This window comes from Sinohyriopsis cumingii, chromosome 9, assembly GCF_028554795.1.
Source record: "Sinohyriopsis cumingii isolate HCF-2022 chromosome 9, ASM2855479v2, whole genome shotgun sequence".
Taxonomy (NCBI): Eukaryota; Metazoa; Mollusca; class Bivalvia; order Unionida; family Unionidae; genus Sinohyriopsis; species Sinohyriopsis cumingii.
Window position 1 is genome coordinate 76045133 of NC_142969.1, and position 25093 is coordinate 76070225.

The 25093-nt window shown below is 39.4% G+C and overlaps 1 protein-coding gene and 1 pseudogene across 2 annotated transcripts in view; both read left to right on the forward strand.

The window, feature by feature from the left end:
* The first annotated feature begins 1167 nt into the window (after positions 1 to 1167).
* LOC149792047 (uncharacterized) lies at positions 1168 to 17238 on the forward strand (annotated as a pseudogene).
* A 1582-nt stretch (positions 17239 to 18820) lies between these two features.
* Positions 18821 to 25093, forward strand: part of LOC149792048 (uncharacterized) — a 48883-nt gene continuing 42610 nt past the window's right edge. For both annotated transcript variants that reach the window (XM_089970541.1, XM_089970542.1), the window contains exons 1-2: positions 18821 to 18906; positions 22241 to 22818. In XM_089970541.1, the coding sequence (XP_089826667.1) occupies positions 22300 to 22818 (519 nt within the window). In that variant the 5' untranslated portion in view covers positions 18821 to 18906; positions 22241 to 22299. The remainder of the gene's footprint in view (positions 18907 to 22240; positions 22819 to 25093) is intronic.

The window sequence follows — 25093 nt, forward strand, 5'->3', positions numbered from 1 at the left end:
TGAAATCTGTGTTCTGTTTACATGCTGCTATGTTGACAGTCCAGCATCTCAAAAAAGAGCAGGTCAACCTTTGACGAGAACTTCACCGTGAAGTCATCTCGAAGGTATTTTAGATTAACATATGATTTGTATTGATTGTCACACAGTGGAAAGCTCAGTACTGAGAAAAAAATGTAGAGAACATATAGTAAAATTAATTGTGTTCTATGTCCTGATTGGGGGGTGGGTGTGGCCAGCAGAGTGATTTCCCCTCCAGTTTCCTATTTTTAGTATTTCCGTTTTTTTATGGTTGATTTTTGACCCCGAGGCTTTTCCAAAGTTTCAAATTCCTGTATCAAGTATTTATAGGAATTAGGGTCTTTTATGAAGTTTGTACAATCATCGGCGTGCTGTAACATCTTTATTTCCTCTTTTATGTTTGGAACTTTTATGCCTTCAATCCTTTTATTTAGTCTTATTTTTATACTTAGTGGTTCTATTGCTATTACATATAATAGCATAGTTAGCATCCTTGCCGCACTGATCTTTGGATTTCAAATTGCTCAGTACTAGCTCCGTTGACCTGCACTTTTAAAGTTATTTTGTTGTACAGGATTTTGGTCCAGTTTTGGAAATTATCCTCAGCTTAAATCAATCAAGTGTACTTGTGCACCCATCAGTAAACTATGATTGCTGCATATAATTGGTAAACAACAACGAGGCTTAATGACATGCTTAATTTATTGACCACTTTCTTCATCATTCTTAAAATGACTGCTAATTGCGTATCCTGTGCGAACCAAGTTCATGCCTTTCAACAGGCTATGAGCTGTGATTCTTGTTCCAAATGGCAACACAGATCATGTAATTCAGGTGAGAATTTAAAAGTATATTTTTGGTTCATTTTTGTTATTTCTCTAATTAAATTATATTTGCTCTAAATGCAATACATTATGTGCTATTATTTATTATAATTGTGAAATAATTAATTCTTTCTGCTTCATGGCGAGAACGTGCATTATAATATAAATAAGAATTAACAAAATTTTCGTTAATTTTGTGAACGATTATAAACCGTAAATAATCACGTTAAACAATGTATGCCTTTCAGGAGTAAGCAGAGAGCAATGTCGACGCTGGTGGAGGAACAACCGAGAATTCCACTTTCTGTGCAAGGATTGTCGCTTGATGACAGATACGCCAGTCAACGCTCTAGAAGCATCACGGCAGACGGACGACAGCTGTAATTCTGTGACAGAGCAGTCGGCCGTGACGATTCAGACGAACAACAGCGTTCCTGAAGATAACGACTTTTCGGATGATGAAACTAACATTGTCTCTCACGTAAACGATGCTAGCATCCCAGAAGAGAACTCATCAGTCACATACATCTAAGTATATCTTCTTAATATAGCAAGTAGTTTTATATGTGTATATTTTGAATGGTATCTTTTTAATGGAAAATGTAACGTTATCAAAAGGTAAGTTATATAGTAAATTCTGACTATAATATCTTATTTCTTCCAGACATGAGATGACAACAGTTGATGGTGACATTACATTCAACATCACACGTACCCACAGGGAACTTGTGGAAGAAGACGAAGTGCAAGTAACTACATATTAAGTCTTTTATGCGCATACGTACTTAACCCGTTCGCACAATTACTTTGTATACGGAATTATACATAAAACCAGCTGTATTAAAATTATGAATGTTTTTATTCAGTAGACTATTTTTCACTATAAATTTTTCATGTGGAGTTAATAAAACAACGTTTTTTTATTGAAGGTCACTCGTGGAAGATTCCATTACGGATAGTGAACTAGAAGCACTGGTCACATTTGAGGTTGTTGACCAGGGTACGGAAAGAAGAAAGAGGAAGCTAATGTCCAGCGATGGGTACAGCTGCATATTTAAGAGGGAATTAAAGAGTGGGGTGATGGAGTGGCAACGCGCCGTCCGCGTCAAAAAAGCCAACACGTGTCCTGTTGTTGTGAAACAAAGAAGAGAAATTTTTACATGCAGCTACCATTCTCATACGCATCCATCGATGCCTGGATCTCTCGTAGCGGTCAAAATGAAGTCGAAGGTACGTTTGTCACATTTAATATACATAATAATAGTATAATTATAATTTAGCGCTTCACCGATAGCTATAATCGTGGTATTTAAAATTAATTATAAATATATGGTAATTTACACGATGATAACAACTTGATGCATCCTTTTTATAGATACGAAAATACTAATTTCTATCGCTTCATTATTTATTTTAGCAAAAGAATTTAGCATTTGGTGGCATGTTCGGATCGGCGCCAGCAATGGTAGATGACATCCTACATGAGTATGCTGACCCCTGGCAACCAGAATACTCGCGACCAGTATACTCCGCGATGGTCAGGATATGTAACAGAGCACGACAGACAATGCTACCAAGTGATCCTCATGACCTATCTTTTGAGGTAATAAGCGTTTCAGTTATTATTATTTTGTAATATGAACAAATACATATATAAATAAATATATGATCACTCGATGAAGACTTCATTGCATCACAGATTCCCGAAATTTTCTTTAGGGTCGATGTTAGGGTGAGCAAGAGACGACGCCTGATCTTCGCCACTGAGAAACAGTTGGAACTGCTGTCCAAGGAAAAGACGTGATTCATTGATGGAACCTTCAAGATTGGCAAGGATCCATTTTATCAGCTCCTGTCAATCCACGCCTTCTTTAAGTCTAACGATGCCATGAAGCATTTACCACTGTGTTTCATCTTGATGTCTGGCAAAGGCAAAAAGATTACAAAAAGGTATGTTTGTTTTGAAATATGAATGAATCAATTTGATCTTTCATAAAGTAGAGGTTCAATATAGTTAATAAGTGTATGTGCTGTAAGAAACAGTCAATATTTTAATTTCAGTATGATTTCGGTATCAGTGCATCAAACAAATCATATACAACACATAAAACATAAAATATTTAAGTTAAGCATGTTGATATGTGCAACAATTAGTCAGATTAAGGCTGTGAATAATGACATGATTAACTGAATATGCATAGGTATTCAGGGCTGTTCTACAACATCTACCAGCGGAACCTGTTGTGACGTACTTTGTTGCGGACTTCGAGGCAGGGATCTGGAAATGACTACAAAGCGTATTTCATGACCCGGTCATTCACGGCTGCGTTTTCCATTTCACTCAAGCACTGTGGAGAATGTTCAAGAAAAAGGACTTCAGGTATTAAACAATATTTTATATTATGTAATATTAATCAACATTATATAAGGAAAAATTGAACTAAATTTAGTTCTTGTGCTTTTATCTCTACTATTAACTCTGACTGTTTAAAAATAATTATATATATTAAATGCTTTAAGTTATCCACATTCTAAATTCACTTTTACTCAATGGCTTCAAACATTCCTTGCTTGCGCATGCTTATGTTATGCATTTGTCTGTTTTGTCCAATTTGTATTTATGTACTGTTTTTTGTGTCTTACTAATTATGTTTTCTTGTAATGCATCATTGTTTTATGTAATGTCGGTATAAAACACAGTATAGCTTATGTTAAATTTGTTTTATAAATCATGCCGACGTTAAATAAATCTTTTATTATCTTATTTTATCTTAGGTGCGTTATACCTTAGTACATGAATGTATAATTTCGGAATAAGTAACATTGCCAGTAGTGAATAGGGATACCCTAGCGACGCTGGGAATTAGCATTACAGACCCCCCCCCCCCCCCCCCCGGGACTGTTTAGCGACTATGTAAATTTAACATGGAGAAAAATCGTGGGACTGTTTAGCGATAAGGGAAATTAACATGGGAAACAGATTTTGGGACTGTTGAGCGACAAGGGGAATTGAACATGGGAATATGGGACTGTATAGCGTCAATGGAATTTAAACAGGGTGGGACTAGATAGCGACAATGGGAAATGAACATGGGATTTATTTTTTTTTAAAAAATAAAAATAAAAATAAAAAAAAGGGTAGGCAATGGAAAGTCATTCTCTTTTCGAGACCTATGAATGGCCCTGAAAAGGGCCTTTGGGTTTATGTTAATGTATCCATTAACATAAAGGGCACCGCATTGGTCTTCTTCTTGTCCTTAGGCTGCGTCTCACTGTAGGACCGTAAATCAGGACTCTTCTGAGGCATCCTTGTCTTTCTACGTAGATCCTACGTATCCACAGACTGGTGTCTGTCCTGTGGACAACTGTCCACTTGGATCGGACATACATGGGTATGTCCGTCCGGAACATCATTGAAGACACAAGCGTAGAAGATTGCACATCGGTCCACATCTTGAGGCACCGAGAACAGATGAATCAATGCAGTGAACTGCACTTATTTATAGGTAGAGGTAGGATTGAAACGGATTGAGTTTGTTGACCAATCCAAACACGCGTTACAAAATTCAGTCAGCCCGCATCCAATCCGAAGACAGCAGTCTGTGACGTCACGTGGTCTATATAGATTCGCTAGCGCCTGTGTGCAGTTAATCTATGCGACAGTGATTCAACATGACGGAAACTCAGAAAACGATCCATTGGGGTGCACCAGCAGTGGAGACCGCCCAAGGGAACCCGGACTTACTTTCAGAAGAGGTAAATTGGGATTTTGTGGATTTTCTTACCTCGCAAGAATTTGTTCCGGAACCTTCGTCACCTTCATTACCGCAATTGGAGAATTTTAGACAGAGGCAGAAAGAAGAATTGGAGAAATTTATACAACGACAAAAGGAAGCGGAACAAGCTTTTCTCCTACAGCAACAGCAGCAAGAAGAAGAGGTAAGAAAAAAACAACAGCAACAACAGCAAGAAGAAGTAGCAGCAAAGAAACAAGAGGGTGAAAATCAAACGGTCACGGTACTGTTGGACATTTTAGCGGAGTTAAGAAGTCTGAAACAAATGTATCAGACTTCTTTATTACGACCGAAGAGAATACGACCTTCCCGAGCTAAACACGTCAACCCTGTGACTAAGCCTACCGTACCACCCTTAGTGATTTCAACCCAATCAGCATCATCAACATCACGCAGTCCAGAAGTAGGCCTTGGCCGTGGCAAAGGCTTAAGGCAGTTAAAGTTGATTGCTTAAACTCACCCCTACACCAAAAAAGGCCCTTTTCAGGGCCACCCACGTCTCTCGAAAAGAGATACACTTTCAATTGCCAATAACTCAAAAAAAAATAACCATTTTACCCTTATAGTACGTGTCTGTGTATGAGTGTGTGAGTGTAGGTTCTTATTTTAAAATCAAAACTCAAAGACACTTACCTTATATAATTAATTTATTCTTTTCTCAATAGTTACAATCCAATTCACAATTCACAACAGAACACTTTAAAAAGTTCATTGACTTCTTCTATCTCATTGTTTAGTCTCTCTGTTTTTTTTTTAAATTTCTTCACCCTCACTGTCTTTTCCTCCTCTTCCTCTTCACTTTCTTCCCTTCTTCTTTTCTTCTCCTGTTTCTTTTTCTTCACCTGGCTGCTTTCTTCCTCTGAAGAATCCCTCTCTTCTTAATAATAACAGGTATCTTGACTTTTGTCTTTTCTAACCCCTTTATTTCTTTTTTGACGGTCTGGACACTCTGAAGACCAATGCCCTTTCTTCTGACAGATATAGCAAGTATCTTGACTTTTATCTCGAAAGGAAGGAGAGTAGTCCGTCGGCTGGTCTGAAGAGAATTTTCTAATGACCCCTCGCAAAGCTCTGATGAAACGTTCGATTCGTTGTGCTCGGTTAGAGAGTGAAATGAATAGTGAAAGGACAAGACACACACCCTTTTATATACGCTGGTTTGCTATGACTATAAATTAGCCCATGGTGTTTAAACTTGAGTCATTTGACGTTTTTCACTCAAGATGAAACGATCCTATTCATTCGAGAAGAAAGAAGAAGAAAGTAAGAGGCAGAAACGTGACCTATCGCCTCGTACCAGGGCTGAAGTCTTGGCACAAATTCATGCCAGTGATTTTGAAGAGGACATGAGTGAACCAGAATCCGAACCCTCTAAACAAAGTTCACCACCCTTAGTCAACCCTGAAAAGCACTATTCCATTCGAGAGACGGAAAAGCGCTCCTCTAGAAAATTTAGAACCACGGCTTACAAATACACAGTGAAGTTTAAAGATTTCAAGTCCGACGTACCGTTAAAGAAAGCAGAAGGGTTCATCACTGGGGTGTGGGATTCTTTGCTCACCGCACTCAAGCGACATTGTCAACCCAAAGAAGACGATCGCTTGAGACTTTCCATACAACACGACGGTTTGAAATCCCCTGTTTGGATCGAGTTTAGCAGACCCGCAGAACTAACTGCTTCCAAAGTCATGGACAAGATTCAACACGTGCAACAATCTAATGACCAGTTTGACATCACCGATGGAAAAGCCACACTGGACATGACCCACGTCTCTCCTTCTCAAGGGACTGGACGCAATAAGGTGTTACTGGTGAACGACCTTCGCAGTACCAAAAAGAGTCTCGTCCAAATTCACAATTCTCAAGACCAGATGTGTTTAGCCCGTGCCATCGTGGTGGGACGAAGCTATGCCAGCAAGAACGACACGACAGAATGGAAAAGAGCCTGGAAAACTATTCAACGATCGGACCGAGCCAAACAACGAAAACATTGGTTGTAAGAGGATAGCCACCCACCAGAAGGATGACTTCGCCACAGCAAGAATCGAGTGAGAAACCCGATGAGAACTCCAAGTTCAAACCCTACCATTTTCCAGTCTTCTTACCTGACTATTGCGATTGTGCCCGTCGATTGGACACGTTTCAGAAATGGCCTACGGATAGGGAAGGATTACCTTCTTCGCATGTTTTAGCTAGAACAGGATTTGTCTACTTGGGACCTGAGTCAGAATTGGGATATGAAGTACAGTGTTTCGCTTGTGGCCTGAAGTTACGAATGGATCTATGTATCTATAAAGATTCAGCTATTCTGGAACATACTCGATGGTCTCCGCACTGCCCTTACCTTTCTATGGCCTTTCCACCCATGACATTACGGTACAATGATGACGGTACCTTAGAGACGGTACCTTCCAAAACAAGACATAAAAAACATAAAAAAGGAACGATGTACAAACTTGAGACTGCATTGCGACTAGTATAAAAAGGGGTTATGGTCAAGATCGATAGTTCATTGGGACTACCAAGACCGAGCGAACAAGATGAATACTTTCAGAGAAACACAGAACAAGTTTAGACAGGCACAATTCAAGTGTGGGGCTTCGGAAGTGGAATGCGATTGTGAACCTTGCGATGGGTACGATGCTGTACGTTGTGACCTTAGCGATGCCGTAAAGCATCATGGGAATTTTGTTCTCACTACTCCTATCATGGAAAGTGATGCTGTGCGTGTCAAACCTGAGGGATGCGAAAGCAATGCCACTCGTCCTCTTGGACATTTTACTGGCCTTCTTTTTAAAGGTGGATGTTCACCTTCCCGTCTACCCCCCTATGGATGTCATCCAGCTCTGAGCAAACTCCTGTCCATGTCACCCAACCCTCATCGAAACGAACCTGTGAAAGACGAATATTCGTTTCCTGTGCGTTTGTCGGAATACTGCGACTTTGAAAATCGTCTTCAATCGTTCAAAGGAAAATGGCCTAAGTATTTGGGAGGACCGACCCCCGAAGAATTAGCCAGAGCCGGATTGTTCTACTTGGGCGAAGGAGATAAAGTCAAGTGCTTCAGTTGCGGTGTGTCACTTCACCACTGGGAACCACAAGATTCGGTCTACGTAGAACATGCTCGATGGTCACCGAATTGTCATTACTTAGCAAGATAAAAAGGCCCTCTGAAGTCCCAAGATCTCAGAATCGACCCCTGACAACCCCATGGAAGGACGAAAACTAGCTTTAGTGCCTTACAAACGATGGATGGAATACCATCGTTGGCAAGAACAACGCACCCCGCATTTACCTCCCAATCCCAATTTGAGCGAGATGTCCCAGTTACGACACGAATTGCAGTCCTTGATGGATCGCCAAGATTTGTCCGAAACAGAAAAATCGCAAAAGTACGGTCAACTCTTGTAACGACTGCAACTCTTTCACCAGAAAGCTTTAGACGAAACAGCTCTACCCACCCTGAAAGATTTTTAAGACCTTGATGAAAAGTCCAGCACCATCACCAGTACCAGTACCAGTACCAGTGACCAAGACAGAAAAAGGAGAAGAAGAAGAAGAAGGGTTTCAAGCTCCAACAGAAAAAGTACGCAAGTTAACAACACCACCTACCTCCAGAATTGGATGGATTAAAAAGATGATGGCCACCCCTTCTTCATCACAAGAGAAAAAGAAAGTGAAGACAGAAGTGAAGACAGAAGTGAAACAAGAACTGATATCCCCTGTTCACACATCCTCCTCCTCCTCCTCGACACCTATTGCCGGTCGCACACGCAAAGCATTGCAATCCAAGAAAATACCCCAAGAGAAAAAGAGTAGCATCCTTCAAGAGTGGGTGTCTTATTAACACATAAAACAAACACAAAAAATGGAAAAAGTCTTAGCCAGCATTTACTACGATCCCTCCCATCCTGCAGGTTACGCAGGAGTTCAAAAATTGTATCGTGCTGCCAAAACGCGACTGAAAAGTCTCCGTTTACCTCAAGTGCAACGATGGTTACAAGAACAAGCTACCTACACTTTACACAAACCCATTCGACGCATGTTTTCCAGAAGTCGCACCCGAGTGGAAGGCATCGATCATCAATGGCAAGCCGATTTAGCCGATGTCTCTCATTTGGCCAGCTACAATAGCGGCTACAAATATTTGTTTTGTGTCATCGACGTCTTTTCCAAATTTGCCTGGGTCGTGCCCTTCACTTCCAAATCGAGCAGCGAGTTAGTGCGAGCCCTGCAACGGGTGTTGAAACAAAGCGGTCGTCACCCTCTTCGATGGCAAACGGACAAAGGTACCGAATTTCTGAACCAAGTTTTCCAAAAAGAATTAAAGAAACGTGACATTCATTTTTTTACCACCGAGAATCCCGAAACCAAAGCCAGCATCGTGGAACGTTTTCAACGCACTTTGAAAGAACACATGTGGAAATATTTTACGCATCACCACACTCTGAAGTACATCGACATCTTACCGCACCTGGTGCAAGCGTACAACCAATCTTACCATCGAAGCATCGGACGTGCCCCGCAAGAAGTGACTCCCGAGAACGAAGTGCTGGTGTTTGAGCGCCTGTTTGGTACGTCCCCGACGAGGGCTGTCCCCAAGAAAAGTGGAGAGTTGACCGTAGGAGATTGGGTGCGCATTGGCAAAACCAAACGCACTTTCGACAAAGGTTACTTACCTAACTGGACGACCGAATTGTTTCGTGTCACTGGACGAGTGCATGGCCGTCATCCTGCCGTCTATAAATTGGAAGACATGAACGGAGAAGTGCTCAAAGGAACGTTTTATTTGCCCGAGTTACAACGTGTCACCAAAAAAGAAGACGACGTGTACGACATCGAAAGCATTCTCGAACGCAGAACCCGTAAAGTGGGCAAACGACGTGTCAAAGAAGTCAAAGTACGTTGGAAAGGATATCCACCCAGTTTTGATTCTTGGATCGACGCTTCGCAAGTCATCTACTATAAAAAGAAGTGACCATCATGCCCTTTCACACAGACGCAGCTACGTCGACCACTCCATCACCCAGTTCTTCTGTGCAAGATTTACAAAAACAACCCTTGTGGGTGTGGTGTGGAGAACGTGTGTCTAAAACGCAAATCGTCTTTTTCTGAAAAATCTTTCTGGTGTATTGTGTCATCGGGGCAGCCATCGCCAATTTGAGTTTGCAACAAGGAGACAAACAATTGTGGACCATTTTATTGAGCAGTTGCATCGGTTACCTGCTTCCTAATCCCTCCCTGAAATTCACCTCGAACGGGAACCACGGGAACCTTGTGTCCAGTGCCAGTGCCAGTCACCACTCCAACCACAACCAGAACCCCATCTTAGGCGGAGACACGCCTCAGACGTCCACTAACCCCTCGGACAGCCACAGAACTCTGGAATTATGAGTCACCAAAACCAATTTTACTTAACCTTACCCAGTGACAGTTCCATGGAGGTGTTTCCCCACAACACGTTGTGCTGTTACACGGCCAAATTACCTCAGGCCATCCCATTAGAGCATGAAGCCCATTGGGAAGTGGCTTTGGTAGAAATGATTTATCCAACACAAATCAAAAACATCACTGAAACTCAAAACACTTTTGACGTCGAAATTCTGGACCCAACGGTGCAGCAAACCATGACGAATACTCCTCAACATAGATCATTTCTTGCGAAGGGCCCAACATAAATCACTTCCCAAGACCCCAATACCCCGCAGCAGCACTGACACTTCTCCTCCTTTTTAAGTTTATCACTTTAAAATTAACTCAGGCCATTATTTTAGTGGTCAACATCTGGTGGAGGCCATCGCTGACAAATTCTATGCAACATTTGACAAAGTTCTGACCGGACAAAAAAAACGTGTCACCATTGAGTACCACAAACTGTCTCATCGTCTACTCATCAAATTTGAAAGTGAGGAAAAAAGTATACGTATTAAATTTTGCCATGAATTGTATGACATTTTGGGTGGAGACCTCAATTTGGTCACGGATAAAAAGACCAAAAAGATAGAGAAAGCAGAGATTGACAACAACGGGCATTTTGCAAGATATTTTCGTTTCCCGGTAGAACTGAACCAGGGACTGAATTTGATGTTTGTGTACTCCGATGTGGTGGAGTACAACGTGGTGGGACACACCTCCGTGCCGTTACTGCGTGTCATTCCTTTCAAAGTAAATTCTGCCACGAACACTGAATAGGAAGGTGGAAACACTTACCACGTCCACCGCGAATTTGTACATCCTCACTATTTGCCTGTCTGCAAGTCGTATTTGGACACGGTCAACATTGCTATAAAAGGAGATCTGGGACAAAATATTTCATTCACCAAAGGAAAAGTCACGGTGAAACTCCGTTTTCGAAAACGGTTCTCTAGCGACTCGTAAGTCATGTATCCAGTGTACCGAGGGGTTGCTCGACAGCGAGGACACGGTTTAGGAGATATGTTAAAATCGGCCTTTCGTTCGGTGGCCCCGGTGTTGAAACCGATGGTGACACGAGGATTGCACGCCTTGAAAGATGCGGCACTGAAGTAAGGTAAAGAATTTCTCCAAAATGTCATCATCGACAAACAAAACCCCAAAGAAGCTTTCATGAGGGCAGGCAAAAATGTCTTGCTGCAAACGGGTAAAGACCTTTAGGGCCGACGAGAAACACCTATAAATGCCCTGCACGCTACCGAGTCAGGCATTCAGCAAGGACAAGGCAGAAAGAGACGACGAAGAAAACACCCTTTCACCAGACTTCACACGTCTAAAGCTAGAAAGACCAAGAAAAGAAGAACAGTTCGAGACTTAGACGTTTTCGATTATTGAGACACAGCAACAAAAAAATGATGCACCGAGAGTCATGCGCCTGTTCCAAGTCGGAACTGGATCTGTTTGCCATGCCCCCCACCATGATGACCATGCAAGAATCCCAATGGGTGGAATTTCACCCCGTCTCCTCATTGACAGATTCCGCTCCCATCGAGTTTGAAATCAAGGGACAACCCGAAGATTACATCGATCTGAATAGCAGTTACTTGTACTTGAAAGTCAAAGTTCTAGATAAGAATGGAGGTGGTATAGACGGTGACGAGAAAGTTGCTCCCGTCAACAATTTCATGCATTCCTTGTTCAGCTCAGTGGACTTGTACTTGAATAACAAACTGGTCAGTAGCAGCATGGATACTTACCCTTATCGTGCCTACCTGGAAAATCTCTTGACGTACGGAATAGATGCCAAGAATACTCATCTCAATGCTTGTGTGCTATGGGAACCTGACGAAGCGGACAAGTTTGACATAATAAATAAAGACAATGACGGCTTTGAGGAAAGACGAAACAAAATCAAAGATGGAAAGAGTTTAGAACTGATGGATCGTTTGCATTTGGACATGTGGTTGCAAGAGAAATATTTGCTGAACGGGGTCAATGTCCGCTTGAGACTGAATCTCAGCAGTGCCGCTTTCCATTTGTTGGCTGATGCTGATGCTACTACTGGTGGCAATCCTAAAAGCAAAATCGAGGAGGCCAAACTCTACGTACGACGCGTGGAAGTGTTACCCAAAGTGGGAAACGACATTAGTCAAACATTGAGCAGAACGACCGCCAAATATCCCATAAGACACGTGGAAGTGAAAACCTTCACCATTCCCGCTAACCTTCATTCCATGATCGAAGATCATCTGTTTCAAGGACAGTTACCCAAACGTTTAATCCTTGGTATGGTCAAGAATTCAGCCTTCAACGGAGACTTCACTAAAAATCCTTTTAAGTTTAAACACTTTTTTGTGAAGAAAATCGAAGTCAGTCGCGATGGCAAGACCTTGTGTACCCGTCCTTTCGAACCTGTCTTTAGTAAGGACGTGACTAAGATGAATTACTTGAGATCGTACTTGTCCCTGTACGAAGCCACCGGACAATTAGGGACCAACACCAGTCACGGCATTACGTACGAAGATTACGCAGGAGGCTACGCTTTGTGGGCTATTGATTTCACTCCAGACCAAGGCAGTGACGAGGGACATTTCCACCCTATAAAATCCGGCCAGATTCGTGTGGAACTTCAGTTTGCAGAAGAAGTGAAAGAGACAGTAAACGTCATCCTGTATGCAGAATTCGATAATACGATAGAAATCAACAGTTTGAGAGAAGTCATTCTAGACTATTAGAAGCTATGGAAGACTGTTATCCCTCTTTACCTAGTGGAGAAACTTTAGACATGGAATGTGAGGAGACCGGGGAAGAAGAATCTCAAGACAAAGACGAAGAAGTTATCATGATGAAGTCAAGATGGCCAGAACAAGAAGCCCATTTAGTCTCCTGTTTTGCCAAACACTTGGTGGAAAAAATGACGGAATTGATCAAGAAAGATTGCTATGGATGTCAAAACGATCATCCCAGTCAAATTCAACACGATAAATGCCTGATGCTGAGTCAAGAAGAAAAATTGGACGAGTATCTGGACGAAGCTTGGAGTCTCATCTCGGACGAAGTCGTGTTGCATCAGTGGTATAAAGACTTGCGTGAACATTCTTGTCCACCATTAACCACTCAAGAGATCGATCGTATCGAAGCTCTCCTGAATCAAAGTGAGGAGACGAAACGAAGAAACGGTTATTTGTCAGACATTTTCAAGCAAAAAGTCAGGATCGAATTGATGACTTATTATTACCTGTGAAGAAGAAAAAAAACACACAAAACATGGATACTTGGGAACTTTATTACCTTTTGAACCACAGTTCGTACACGGCTTCTTGGAATCCTGTCGTTTGTGCTAAAGATGAACTCCCTCATCGCAAACCTCAAGACCATCTAGCTTATGTGATCAACACGGACGACAGTCATCTCCCAGGAACCCACTGGGTAGCCGTCTACTTTCCTCAAGAAGGATGTGTGGAATATTTCGATTCGTACGGATTGCCCCCTTTGGAAGACGATATCATTGACTTTATGAGAAGAAATGCTCAGACCACCCGATTCAATAATGTGAAATTACAAGGCACAGATTCCTTGGTGTGTGGACAATATTGTGTGTATTTTCTGCATCATCGCAGCCTGGGCTATTCCTTAGAACATTTAGTGACTCATTTTGATCCTAGTTATTCTTCTAGAAACGATGTGAAAGTAGATCGATGGTTTTGTGATCGTTATGCTTATCTTTTGTCTCAAGCTAGGAAACGTAGTGTCCATCAATGGCCTAATGATTTCCAACAGTGGAAATCACAATTTCATTCACAACGTTGTCAGCCCTGTTTAAAGTAGAGTGTGAATTGAACAAAAATGTTTGTCATTTGAAAAAAAATGTTTGATGTTATATTGTTGGATTATTGTTAAAAATGTTAGAGTTGTTTGTTAGTGTTAAGTGATTTTGAATAAAAAATTTTGTGTTTTGAAAAAAAATGCCTTTGTCTTTTGTTTGGCAATAAGAATGTTGATTGATGCTCTTTGACTTCTTACTATCCCTCTCATGACACTCATTGAACGTTGCGGCTCGAAAACCGTAGGGGGATGTTTTCCTTCACGTCCGCGCTTTGACTTTAAGAACCGGGGTAGTTTCCAGTCTAACCATCCATTGTCGACTCATCCTCCTACGAAGATGTGCTCCAAACTAGCTAAGCTAAACGAAGCCTACGTGAATTTGCATAGGGTCAGACACAGTCTGATACCGAAGCCAGAAGAGATAGAGAATGTGAGAATGTTAAAAGTCACTGAAGACCTGATAGAAGAGCTCTTCAGAGAAGAAGTGAACAGGGAGAAAGAAGAATGGACAGAGAAGTACAGACTTCAGAGACAGCAGCAACAACAACAACAGCAGCAGCAGCAGCAGCAGCAGCAACCTGAACCTGACAGAGGCTTTGTCGATTGTCGTATCGACACCAAAGAGTTCTTCTTCTCTTTCCGAAGAAGCAGACCTATCGTCAGAAAGTTTATCCTCAGAGGACGTCGCATTCTTAGAAACTAAAAGATTGGCATAGCAAACAAAAAAAAACCCAGCCCTTTTCAGGGCTACCCAATACTCTAGAAAAGAAATAACAATCGATTTGCCAATGTGTGTAGGTAGAGTAGTGTGAATATAAACACCGACTCTTTTGTGATGTGAGTGTATGTGTTTGTGTATAGGATTGTGTGTTTGTAAATGCTCAAGTACGTTTGTGTGGATAGTAGATTAAGATCATGTTTTTGGCTGTTTGAGGTGTGGGGAGAGTAGATTTGGGGTTTGATTGGATTGCTTTGCGTATGTGAATAGTATATTATTTGTTTAATAAATTTTTTTAGAATAGTGATGGGCAGTATAAAAAAGTGAGTGAGTGTTTCTTTTAGGTCCGCGCGTTGTTTGGTCATGATCTAGGTAAGATCAATTTTGTTTTGGGGGATGTTTTCCATCACGTCCGCGCTTTCAGTATAAATTGAAACTCGCTGGGCAGTCTAGCTACCCTGTTCATTCGTTAACAAGACAATGAATATCAGAATAAGCAAACTTCTTGAACTCCAGATACATCTGGAATATGTCAGGCGCCTGTTAAATGAACTGGCCGCGGAGGCCATAGTAGAAGAGGAAAGAATAAAGAAGGAAGAGGAGGAGAGAAGACAGAGGGAAGAGGATGAAAAGAAAATAGGAGAGAGGATGGCTTACAAGATACCAGAGACAGAGGATTGGGGTGCTGAAGCCAATCATCCTCCCTCTGCGCTTTCAAGAAAAAAAGTAAAAGGAGACTGGGGAAGAAGATGTGTGTGTGGTGCCAGGCCTGGAAGGTGCTATCATTAACCAGGTGTCACTGGAGTTCAAAAACAAACAGCCCTTTTCAGGGCTACCCAATACTCTAGAAAAGAAATAACAATCGATTTGCCAATGTGTGTATGTAGAGTAGTGTGAATATAAACACTGACTCTTTTTCATAGTGTGAGTGTATAAGTTAATGTATATGACTGTGTGTTAATAAGGGCTAGCATAGGTTAGTGTGAATAGTAGATTAGAGTTTCATTTTAATGCTTTGCATGTGTGGATAGTAGATTCGGGGTTTGAATAGGATTTGATTTTGATGCTTGGTTTGTGTGAATGGTAGATTTTGGTTAGTTTATTGCTGCTTCACGTATGTGGATAGTAGATCATATGAAATGAGAAAAGTAGGGGATGTTTTCCTTCACGTCCGTGCTTTGTTCGGTTATGATCTAGGTAATATCAATTTTATGTTTTAGGGGGATGTTTTCCATCACGTCCGCGCTTTCACTATAAGAACCCACAGTATTCGTCGTTCAAACCATTCTACAAAGAATAAAAAAGAAGATGGCTTCGAACCAGCTTGATAAAATGAAAACATTGCAAGACGTCCTGGACAATTTGGGTATGATGGAGCAAATGTTAGTGAGGTTAACCGAGGATCACTATTCTTATAGCCCCCATCGAGTGAAGATGGAGATTAACAACTTAAGAAATGTAAAGGAAATGATAAGTGCTGTGATGAAAGAAATAAAGGAGGAGAAGGAGGATGAAGAGGAAAGGATAAGAATAAGAGCATGGAATGAAAAAATTGATAAAGAAGAAGAAAATGAGAAGAGGAAGAAAGAAGAGGAGGAGAAGAAGAAAGAAGAGAAAAAAAGGAAGAAAAGAAAGAAAAGAACAGAAAGAGTGTAGGACAGAAAATAAGAAGTTGGTGGAGAAATAGAAGAAATTAGAAGCAGAAGAAACCCAAAGGCCCTTTTCAGGGCCACTCATAGGTCTCGAAAAGAGAATGACTTTCCATTGACTACCCTTTTTTTTTTTTTTATTTTTTAAAAATCCCATGTTCATTTCCCATTGTCGCTATATATTCCCACCCTGTTTAAATTCCCTTGACGCTATACAATCCCATATTCCCATGTTCAATTCCCCTTGTCGCTCAACAGTCCCAAAATCTATTTCCCATGTTAATTTCCCTTGTCGCTAAACAGTCCCACGATTTTTCTCCATGTTAAATTTACATAGTCGCTAAACAGTCCCGGGGGGGGGTCTGTAATGCTAATTCCCATTGTCGCTAGGGGATTATCCCTATTCACTACTATTGCCAATAATGTTCAGCTATGGCTAGATATTATTTTATTTTCTGTTAAAAAAACACAATATAATTCATGTTAATATTTTTCATGTGGCGTACAACAGCAGGGACGATGTCCACAAGTTCCTGAGGAAAGTATTTGCATTACCATTCCTTCTGGCGGAGGATATTGCTCCCGCTTTTGACCAGATACGTCAGAAGGGAACTGCGTCAGAGGACCTCGTGAAGTACATGGACTACGTGCATGATAAGTGGATCACCAGCAGCATATGGGACTTGACATCGTTGAGTGTTTACGGTCGAAGTATCCGAACCAACAATGATGTTGAGGGGTGGCACCACCGTATTAACAGGCGCACCAAGAAAGGCAACTTGCCTTTCTACTTGCTGATACTGTTTTTGTACAAGGAAGCCACAAATCTTCCAACGCAAGTTAAGTTGGTATCCAAGGGTAAATTGAGGTGATACCAACGTAAGCAGACTATCAAATGCCAGGGACGGTTGATGGCACTGTGGAAGTCCTATGCAGAGAAATGGATCTCCACTAGTCAGCTACTGAAACTATGTGCCATCATGTATGGACCACGTTAGTTCTCCATGGCCATATTATGTAAATAAAATTAATTTAAATAATATAACGATTCTTATCTTTGCGCATGTACAGTATACGGTATACACTTTCAGTAGTAATGTGCATACAGTTAAATGGTTCATAATAAATTAAGCTAATGAAAATCACTTATGGTGCTCGTTGTTTTAGTAAATATGATTTCTTTAGGATAAAGAAATGTTCCACATAAATCTTGCCTTTAAAAAAGGCTTTAACATATTCAGATTTATGCCAGTATACGTAGACGAAAACAAATCATCTGCATTAATTTTTTAGATAATCATTTCTTTCGTCAGATTTTGGACAGCCTAGAATCTCTGATTTACGTTGCGTCAACTTCCCTTTGAAAATGACTACTTGACATGGGTTCAAATGTTTATTTTCTCAGGACAGCATTGCGATGCCCCGGTCAAATCTCAGTGAGTCGTAGATGCTGGCCTTACAAGTTTAACACTGACATGGGGGGGGGGGGAGAGAGAGAGAGAGAGAGAGAGAGAGAGAGAAAGGTCGAAGTGACACTTCACAAAGACTTTTCTGGCTTAAATGTGATACAATTTTAATGCTCAATGCATTCAACTTTAAGGTTCAATACTTATTCAAAATTCTACTCTTTACAGATAGATTATGAATTCAGAAAAACATTAACAGACGTTGCTTAAAGCAAATATTATTAAAATATAATTCGTCTTACGAGGTCCACAAAATTAGAAGAATATAAACGTATGATATTGACGTGTGATATTTTATCGAACTAAATAAAAAATTGTACAGCACCTAATTTTCTCCTTTAAGATACAAGTTTTATGTAGTACTATTAGTATACAGCAAAATAGACAGTATAAATAAATTCTACATAAATCTAGCAAAGGCATAAACCTACCCAGACCTGTACGTGTGGACACAAATAATGTAAATTCAGATCAATATGTAGGAATAAATGTTGCTGCATGGACACTATGTTAGCGATTTTTGTCCCCAACAATCTGCATACAATTTAATGATCGATTCCTTAAATGCAATTTAATGATCGATTCCTTAAATGCAATTTAATGATCGATTCCTTAAATGCATATTTGAACTGCTCCACGTACCTGGGAAATAATGAGAAATATCGTGTCTTAAACAAATGTAAGTGTCACATTTAAATCTCAGACGAAACTTATTGATATTTCACATGGTCCGAATCAGCCAAAAATCTCGTCCGAATCAGCCAGAAATCTGGTCAAAATCAGCCCGTAATTTGGACCGAATAAGCCTGGTCCGCATCAGCCATGGTTCGAATCAGCCTGTTACCTTATACCCTGTGTAAAAGCTTTTACAGAGCTGGTGTTTTATGTATTTTACTTAGACCACCGACGCTAAATAAAGTGTATTGTAGCTTGAATTGAATGTATTGACATCCAATAATAACGAGTCCAACTAAACACCGCAAAGACGGGCAAAAATGCGAAAAAATCGGGCAAAGACGCCTCTGCGTCAATTGCCAGACATATTCACGAGCTTTTCCGAGAACGTCTGAAGGCATAATCCCGATCATTTACGAGGTCAGCCGAATGTTAGTGAAAAACCCGGATGAGCGAAAGAAGTCTTGGTCTGGAAGCATGGCATGGCTTAATGTCAACACAGGAGTCTGTCGTTTTATCAGTAAAGTACGTCGAAATCTCTGACAACACGAAATCAACTTATTGGTACTGTAAATTAACACAAGGAGTGCAAGCGTGACCCCAACCATCCGCGTGATTCGACTTTTGTCACACACCCTCCCTGACTTATTTCTGACTTTAATGTATTCCAGGTCAGTGATGTCAGGTCCACCTGTTAGTCCTACATGTAAGACATAGCACATGTTGATTTTGTTTAGGTGCCTGACGCCCAAAACATAAATATCAGCGTCAGGTCTTACATGTAGGACTAGTCCAGTTGTATGTATTATGAGTAGGGGAATGTTAGAAATGATTATTGAATATATGTAATCAATATTGTTCCCATGATCCTTTATCTAACCTCTCTTACTTCTCTGTACCATAACATGTATGATTTGGTTCACTCATACACCTATATACCCTTACCTCTCCAACTGCTCCCAGCAATGTGAAAGGTACCCTTTGGTTTTTTATCTGCAGATTTAACTACAATGAAATTGGAGTTGTAATAAAGTACATGTGCACATAATTAATTTCAGACGGCCATGAAAGAAAAAGAGACAATGAATTAATGTCGTGGAAAGTGAGTCAATAATGCAAACCTGCCATTACAGGAATATTTACATCACCTTGTTGATTGGTGTTAAAACAAAAATTACTAATGTGGAAATCAGCACTTCATATTAATAATACATGCAAAAAGGTTTGGAATTATGACCTTAATGAATTTACGACAGTCTTTTGGACTACAGATATATGGTAAGGATGCAAAAATCATTTTAAAGAAATCAATAAAATATTTTCAGTATAATTTGAGATCAGTGTTCATAATTAGGAATTCAGAATTATGTGAGGAAATGAAGAACACAAGTTACTATAGATAACTAGTTTAATGATTTAGAAGTAGTCCGACACCACTCCTATTTACTATTATGAAGTAGTCCGACACCACTCCTATTTACTATTATAGATAACTAGTTTATTGATTTAGAAGTAGTCTGACACGATTCCTATTTACTATTATAGATAACTAGTTTAATGATTTAGAAGTAGTCCGACACCACTCCTATTTGCTATTATGAAGTAGTCCGACACCACTCCTATTTACTATTATAGATAACTAGTTTAATGATCTAGAAGTAGTCCGACACCACTCCTATTTGCTATTATGAAGTAGTCCGACACCACTCCTATTTGCTATTATAGATAACTAGTTTAATGATTTAGAAGTAGTCCGACACCACTCCTATTTGCTATTATGAAGTAGTCTGACACCACTCCTATTTGCTATTATGAAGTAGTCCGACACCACTCCTATTTGCTATTATAGATAACTAGTTTATTAATTTAGAATTAGTCTGACACCATTCCTATTTACTATTATAGATAACTAGTTTAATGATTTAGAAGTAGTCCGACACCACTCCTATTTACTATTATAGATAACTAGTTTAATGATTTAGAAGTAGTCTGACACCACTCCTATTTGCTATTATGAAGTATTCCGACACCACTCCTATTTACTATTATAGATAACTAGTTTAATGATTTAGAAGTAGTCCGACACCACTCCTATTTGCTATTATGAAGTAGTCCGACACCACTCCTATTTGCTAGTATGAAGTAGTCCGACACCACTCCTATTTGCTATTATGAAGTAGTCCGACACCACTCCTATTTGCTATTATAGATAACTAGTTTAATGATTTAGAAGTAGTCCGACACCACTCCTATTTGCTATTATGAAGTAGTCCGACACCACTCCTATTTGCTATTATGAAGTAGTCCGACACCACTCCTATTTGCTATTATGAAGTAGTCCGACACCACTCCTATTTGCTATTATAGATAACTAGTTTATTGATTTAGAATTAGTCTGACACCATTCCTATTTACTATTATAGATAACTAGTTTATTGATTTAGAATTAGTCTGACACCATTCCTATTTACTATTATAGATAACTAGTTAATTGATTTAGAATTAGTCTGACACCATTCCTATTATAGATAACTAGTGTATTGATTTAGAATTAGTCCGACACCACTCCTATTTACTATTATAGATAACTACTTTATTGATTTAGAATTAGTCTGACACCACTCCTATTTACTATTATAGATAACTAGTTAATTGATTTAGAATTAGTCTGACACCATTCCTATTTACTATTATAGATAACTAGTTAATTGATTTAGAATTAGTCTGACACCATTCCTATTATAGATAACTAGTGTATTGATTTAGAATTAGTCCGACACCACTCCTATTTACTATTATAGATAACTAGTTTATTGATTTAGAATTAGTCTGACACCATTCCTATTATAGATAACTAGTTTAATGATTTAGAAGTAGTCCGACACCACTCCTATTTACTATTATAGATAACTAGTTTATTGATTTAGAAGTAGTCTGACACCATTCCTATTTACTATTATGGTAACAAATTTACCATCTTATCCTGACCTGGTCATAAGTCCATGTGATCTCATGTTATGCATCAGCAGTTGCAAAAGCCATATCTGATCCCAATTTATATCAAACTGTTTTTTTTAATATGAACATATATGATCACAATCTCATGATAATGAGTGACGTTTAAACTTTTAATGCCATCCTACATTGGAGTGGTGATATTTGTTATCACTCAGGTGGAAATATTTTTTATCCAGTTTTGCTCAGTAATTTTTGTATCCAATATTGGTTAAACTTGTCTTTAAGTACCTGAGCATACAAATAGAATAAAATGCTAAAATTACTTAAAATGATTCAAATGAAATTTGAAAAAAATCAACCTGGCATAAAGTTCAATTAAATTCATACAGCTGATGCTGATCACTCATTTAAAATGTCCACTAACTAAATATTCAAACTTAAAAATGGGTTATTCACAAAATGTCTTGGTTTTAGCCCAATGATTCTGGCAGGTGTTATTTTAAATATATACATTCAAAACTGAGATTCCATTAGTATTATTTTGTTTATCTTCTATATCCTCATCTAATGAATATAATGAAATAAATAATGCAATAAAACACAGTCATTTTGAAGATTTTATAACTTGTAACTACATATCAATTTCAAATTATTTGGTCTTCTAAGTGTCACTATAGTTGAATATCATTCCCCATTCAGAATTCTGCATTCCATGTCCGTGTGAAAGGTTATAGGTTGCGTATATTTTGTTTCGAAACCACAGTACACACAATGTCAAACTGGGGACACTAATTCACAGAATTTGATAATCAGAATATCGTAAAAATCAGTGTTTTTTGAATGTTTTTATATAGATATGTTCAGATTTCTACTCTTTATTCTGTATTTTGTTTCTCTTCAGGCTCAGTGATGTAAGAAATGCCAAGGACATAACCTAATGTTACTTGTACCAGAGTTGAGATGGCAGCACCAATCCCCTCAAATAAGGTCAAGGACAAAGAGTACACAAACTGGCTGAAGGTGACCTTGGCCCTATATTATATGAAATCAGGACTGCAGAAATTCATACAGAGTGAGGTTGATTGTTTACATCAGTCCCTTGTACACAAAATATATGGAGGTCAAACAGTGCCACTGCCACCTTGTACCATGTGTCATGCCAGCCTTTTGCAAAGGAACAAGTACAATGGAGTTTGGGCTTTCCAAAAGCAATGTGGATCATACTGTGATGTCTGGCTTCATGAACTTTTGAAGCTCCACACCAATCCTAAATCAGAGAAAATATATTGGAATAACAGTGATATCACTTCATGGCCTTTCAAGTCTTGGGAATGCGCCAAGATCTTTATGCCAAGAGGACAAAATTCTTCCAATGCTGGACCTGCTGAGTGTGATGCCCAGGCATTGTTGACCCTGCTGGCCAGCTGTATGCACTTCCATCCCAGACTTTCTCCACAAGGCCCTGGCCTTACACACACAGTAAGTTAAGGATGAAGATTGTTGAATTAATATAGGATTACTTTTGTACATGCCTCATCTGTGTGAGTATAGTGACAATGTGATGGAGAATTTACACATACATGCACCCCATGTCAACATAATACAACTCCATTACTGTCTGCCACTTACGGAGTATCATGACTTTTTATGACCATGTTCATGACAAACACTTAGTAGATTGATTGTGCTATATTGCCTGTACAGGCATGTTCCAGAAATATTATTACATATTGGTGGTGGCCCGTCAAATCTTATGGCAATTACTTGTTGCAGAAGTACAGTATCCACACTTTCTTCACAATACCTGGGTCTTGCAGTGCAACTGCTAAATTAGATTATAATATAATGCATTTATATTTGTACTGTCTATGATTTCACCTAATGATTTTATTTCAAATTAATTGCCCCAAATACTGAAAACTTTCTGAAAAAGTTGTTTATTTGGTTATAATGATTGCAGGAAACTGTTTTTTTTCATTTGGATTTAGTTATTGTATCTTCAGGTTCACATTACTTAATTAATTTGTCCTTGCATCATTCTGAACCAATCCAAGAGAAAGTAGTCATCTTCAGTACATGTGGTGTTTTTAAAAAATACATTACCACATTGGACATTTAATACATCACAGACTTGGCACCATGGCAGTTGTGATTTACATGAGTTTATGCACAGTGAACATGTAGTGATTTTATTTTGCAGGTTTCAACAGTATGGTTCTGTAACAATGGTCATCCACCATATGGCTTAGAGTAGCAAATGTACACCACAGTACGTACACAATGTACACAGTAGCCAGTAAACAGATTTTGTAAACTAGATGCTGACATTAATAGAAGCAAGTACACAGCAAGCACTACACAGTTATCTATATGCTGACATTAATAGTAGCAAGTACACAGCAAGCACTACACAGTTATCTAGATGCTGACATTAATAGTAGCAAGTGCACAGCAAGCACTACACAGTTATCTATATGCTGACATGTAAAAGTAGTAATACCCCAGAAAGCACTACTCAGTTTTTGTCATATCGTTTCTGGCTTGTGATTTTATCTGTTGAATTTTTTTTGTTTTGCAGACATCTTGTTACCAATACCAGATATATCTTAGATACAGGACTTGTTTCTCACAGGACATATACATTAGGATCAATCCATGAGAATCTTAGATACCAGACTCGTTTATCACAGGACATGTACATTAGGATCAGTCCCTGAGATATCTTAGACACCAGACTTGTTTGTCACAGGACATGTACACTAGGATCAGTCCCTGAGAGTCTTCAATACAGGACTTGTTTATCACAGGACATGTACATTAGGATCAATCCCTGAGATATCTTAGATACCGGACTCATTTATCACAGGACATGTACATTAGGATCAGTCCCTGAGAATCTTAGATACTGGACTTGTTTATCACAGGACATGTACATCAGGATCAGTTATGATGTATCTTATATGCAGGACTTGTTTATCACAGGACATGCACATCAGGATCAGTTGTGATGTATCTTAGATACAGGACTTGCTTATCACAGGACATGTACACTAGGATCAATCCCTGAGATATCTTAGATACAGGACTTCATTATCACAGGACATGTACATTAGGATCAGTCCCTGAGATACTTTGATACCGGACTTGTTTAGCACAGGACATGTCCAAAAAGGATCAGTACCTGAGAATCTTAGATACAGGACTCATTTGTCACAGGACATGTACATTAGGGTCATTCCCTGAGAATCTTAGATACAGGACTTGTTTATCACAGGACATGTACATTAGGATCAATCCCTGAGATATCTTAGATACCAGACTCATTTTCACAGGACAATGTACATTAGGATCAGTCCCTGAGAATCTTAGATACTGGACTTATTTATCACAGGATATGTACATCAGGATCAGTTATGATGTATCTTATATGCAGGACTTGTTTATCACAGGACATGTACATCAGGATCATTTGTGATTTATCTTAGATACAGGACTTGTTTCTCACAGGACATGTACACCAGGATCAATCCCTGAGATATCTTAGATACAGGACTTCTTTATCACAGGACATGTACATTAGGATCACTCCCTGAGATACTTTGATACCGGACTTGTTTATCACAGGACATGTCCATTAGGATCAGTCCCGGAGAATCTTAGATACAGGACTTGTTTATCACAGGACATGTACATTAGGATCAATCCCTGAGATATCTTAGATACCGGACTCATTTATCACAGGACATGTACATTC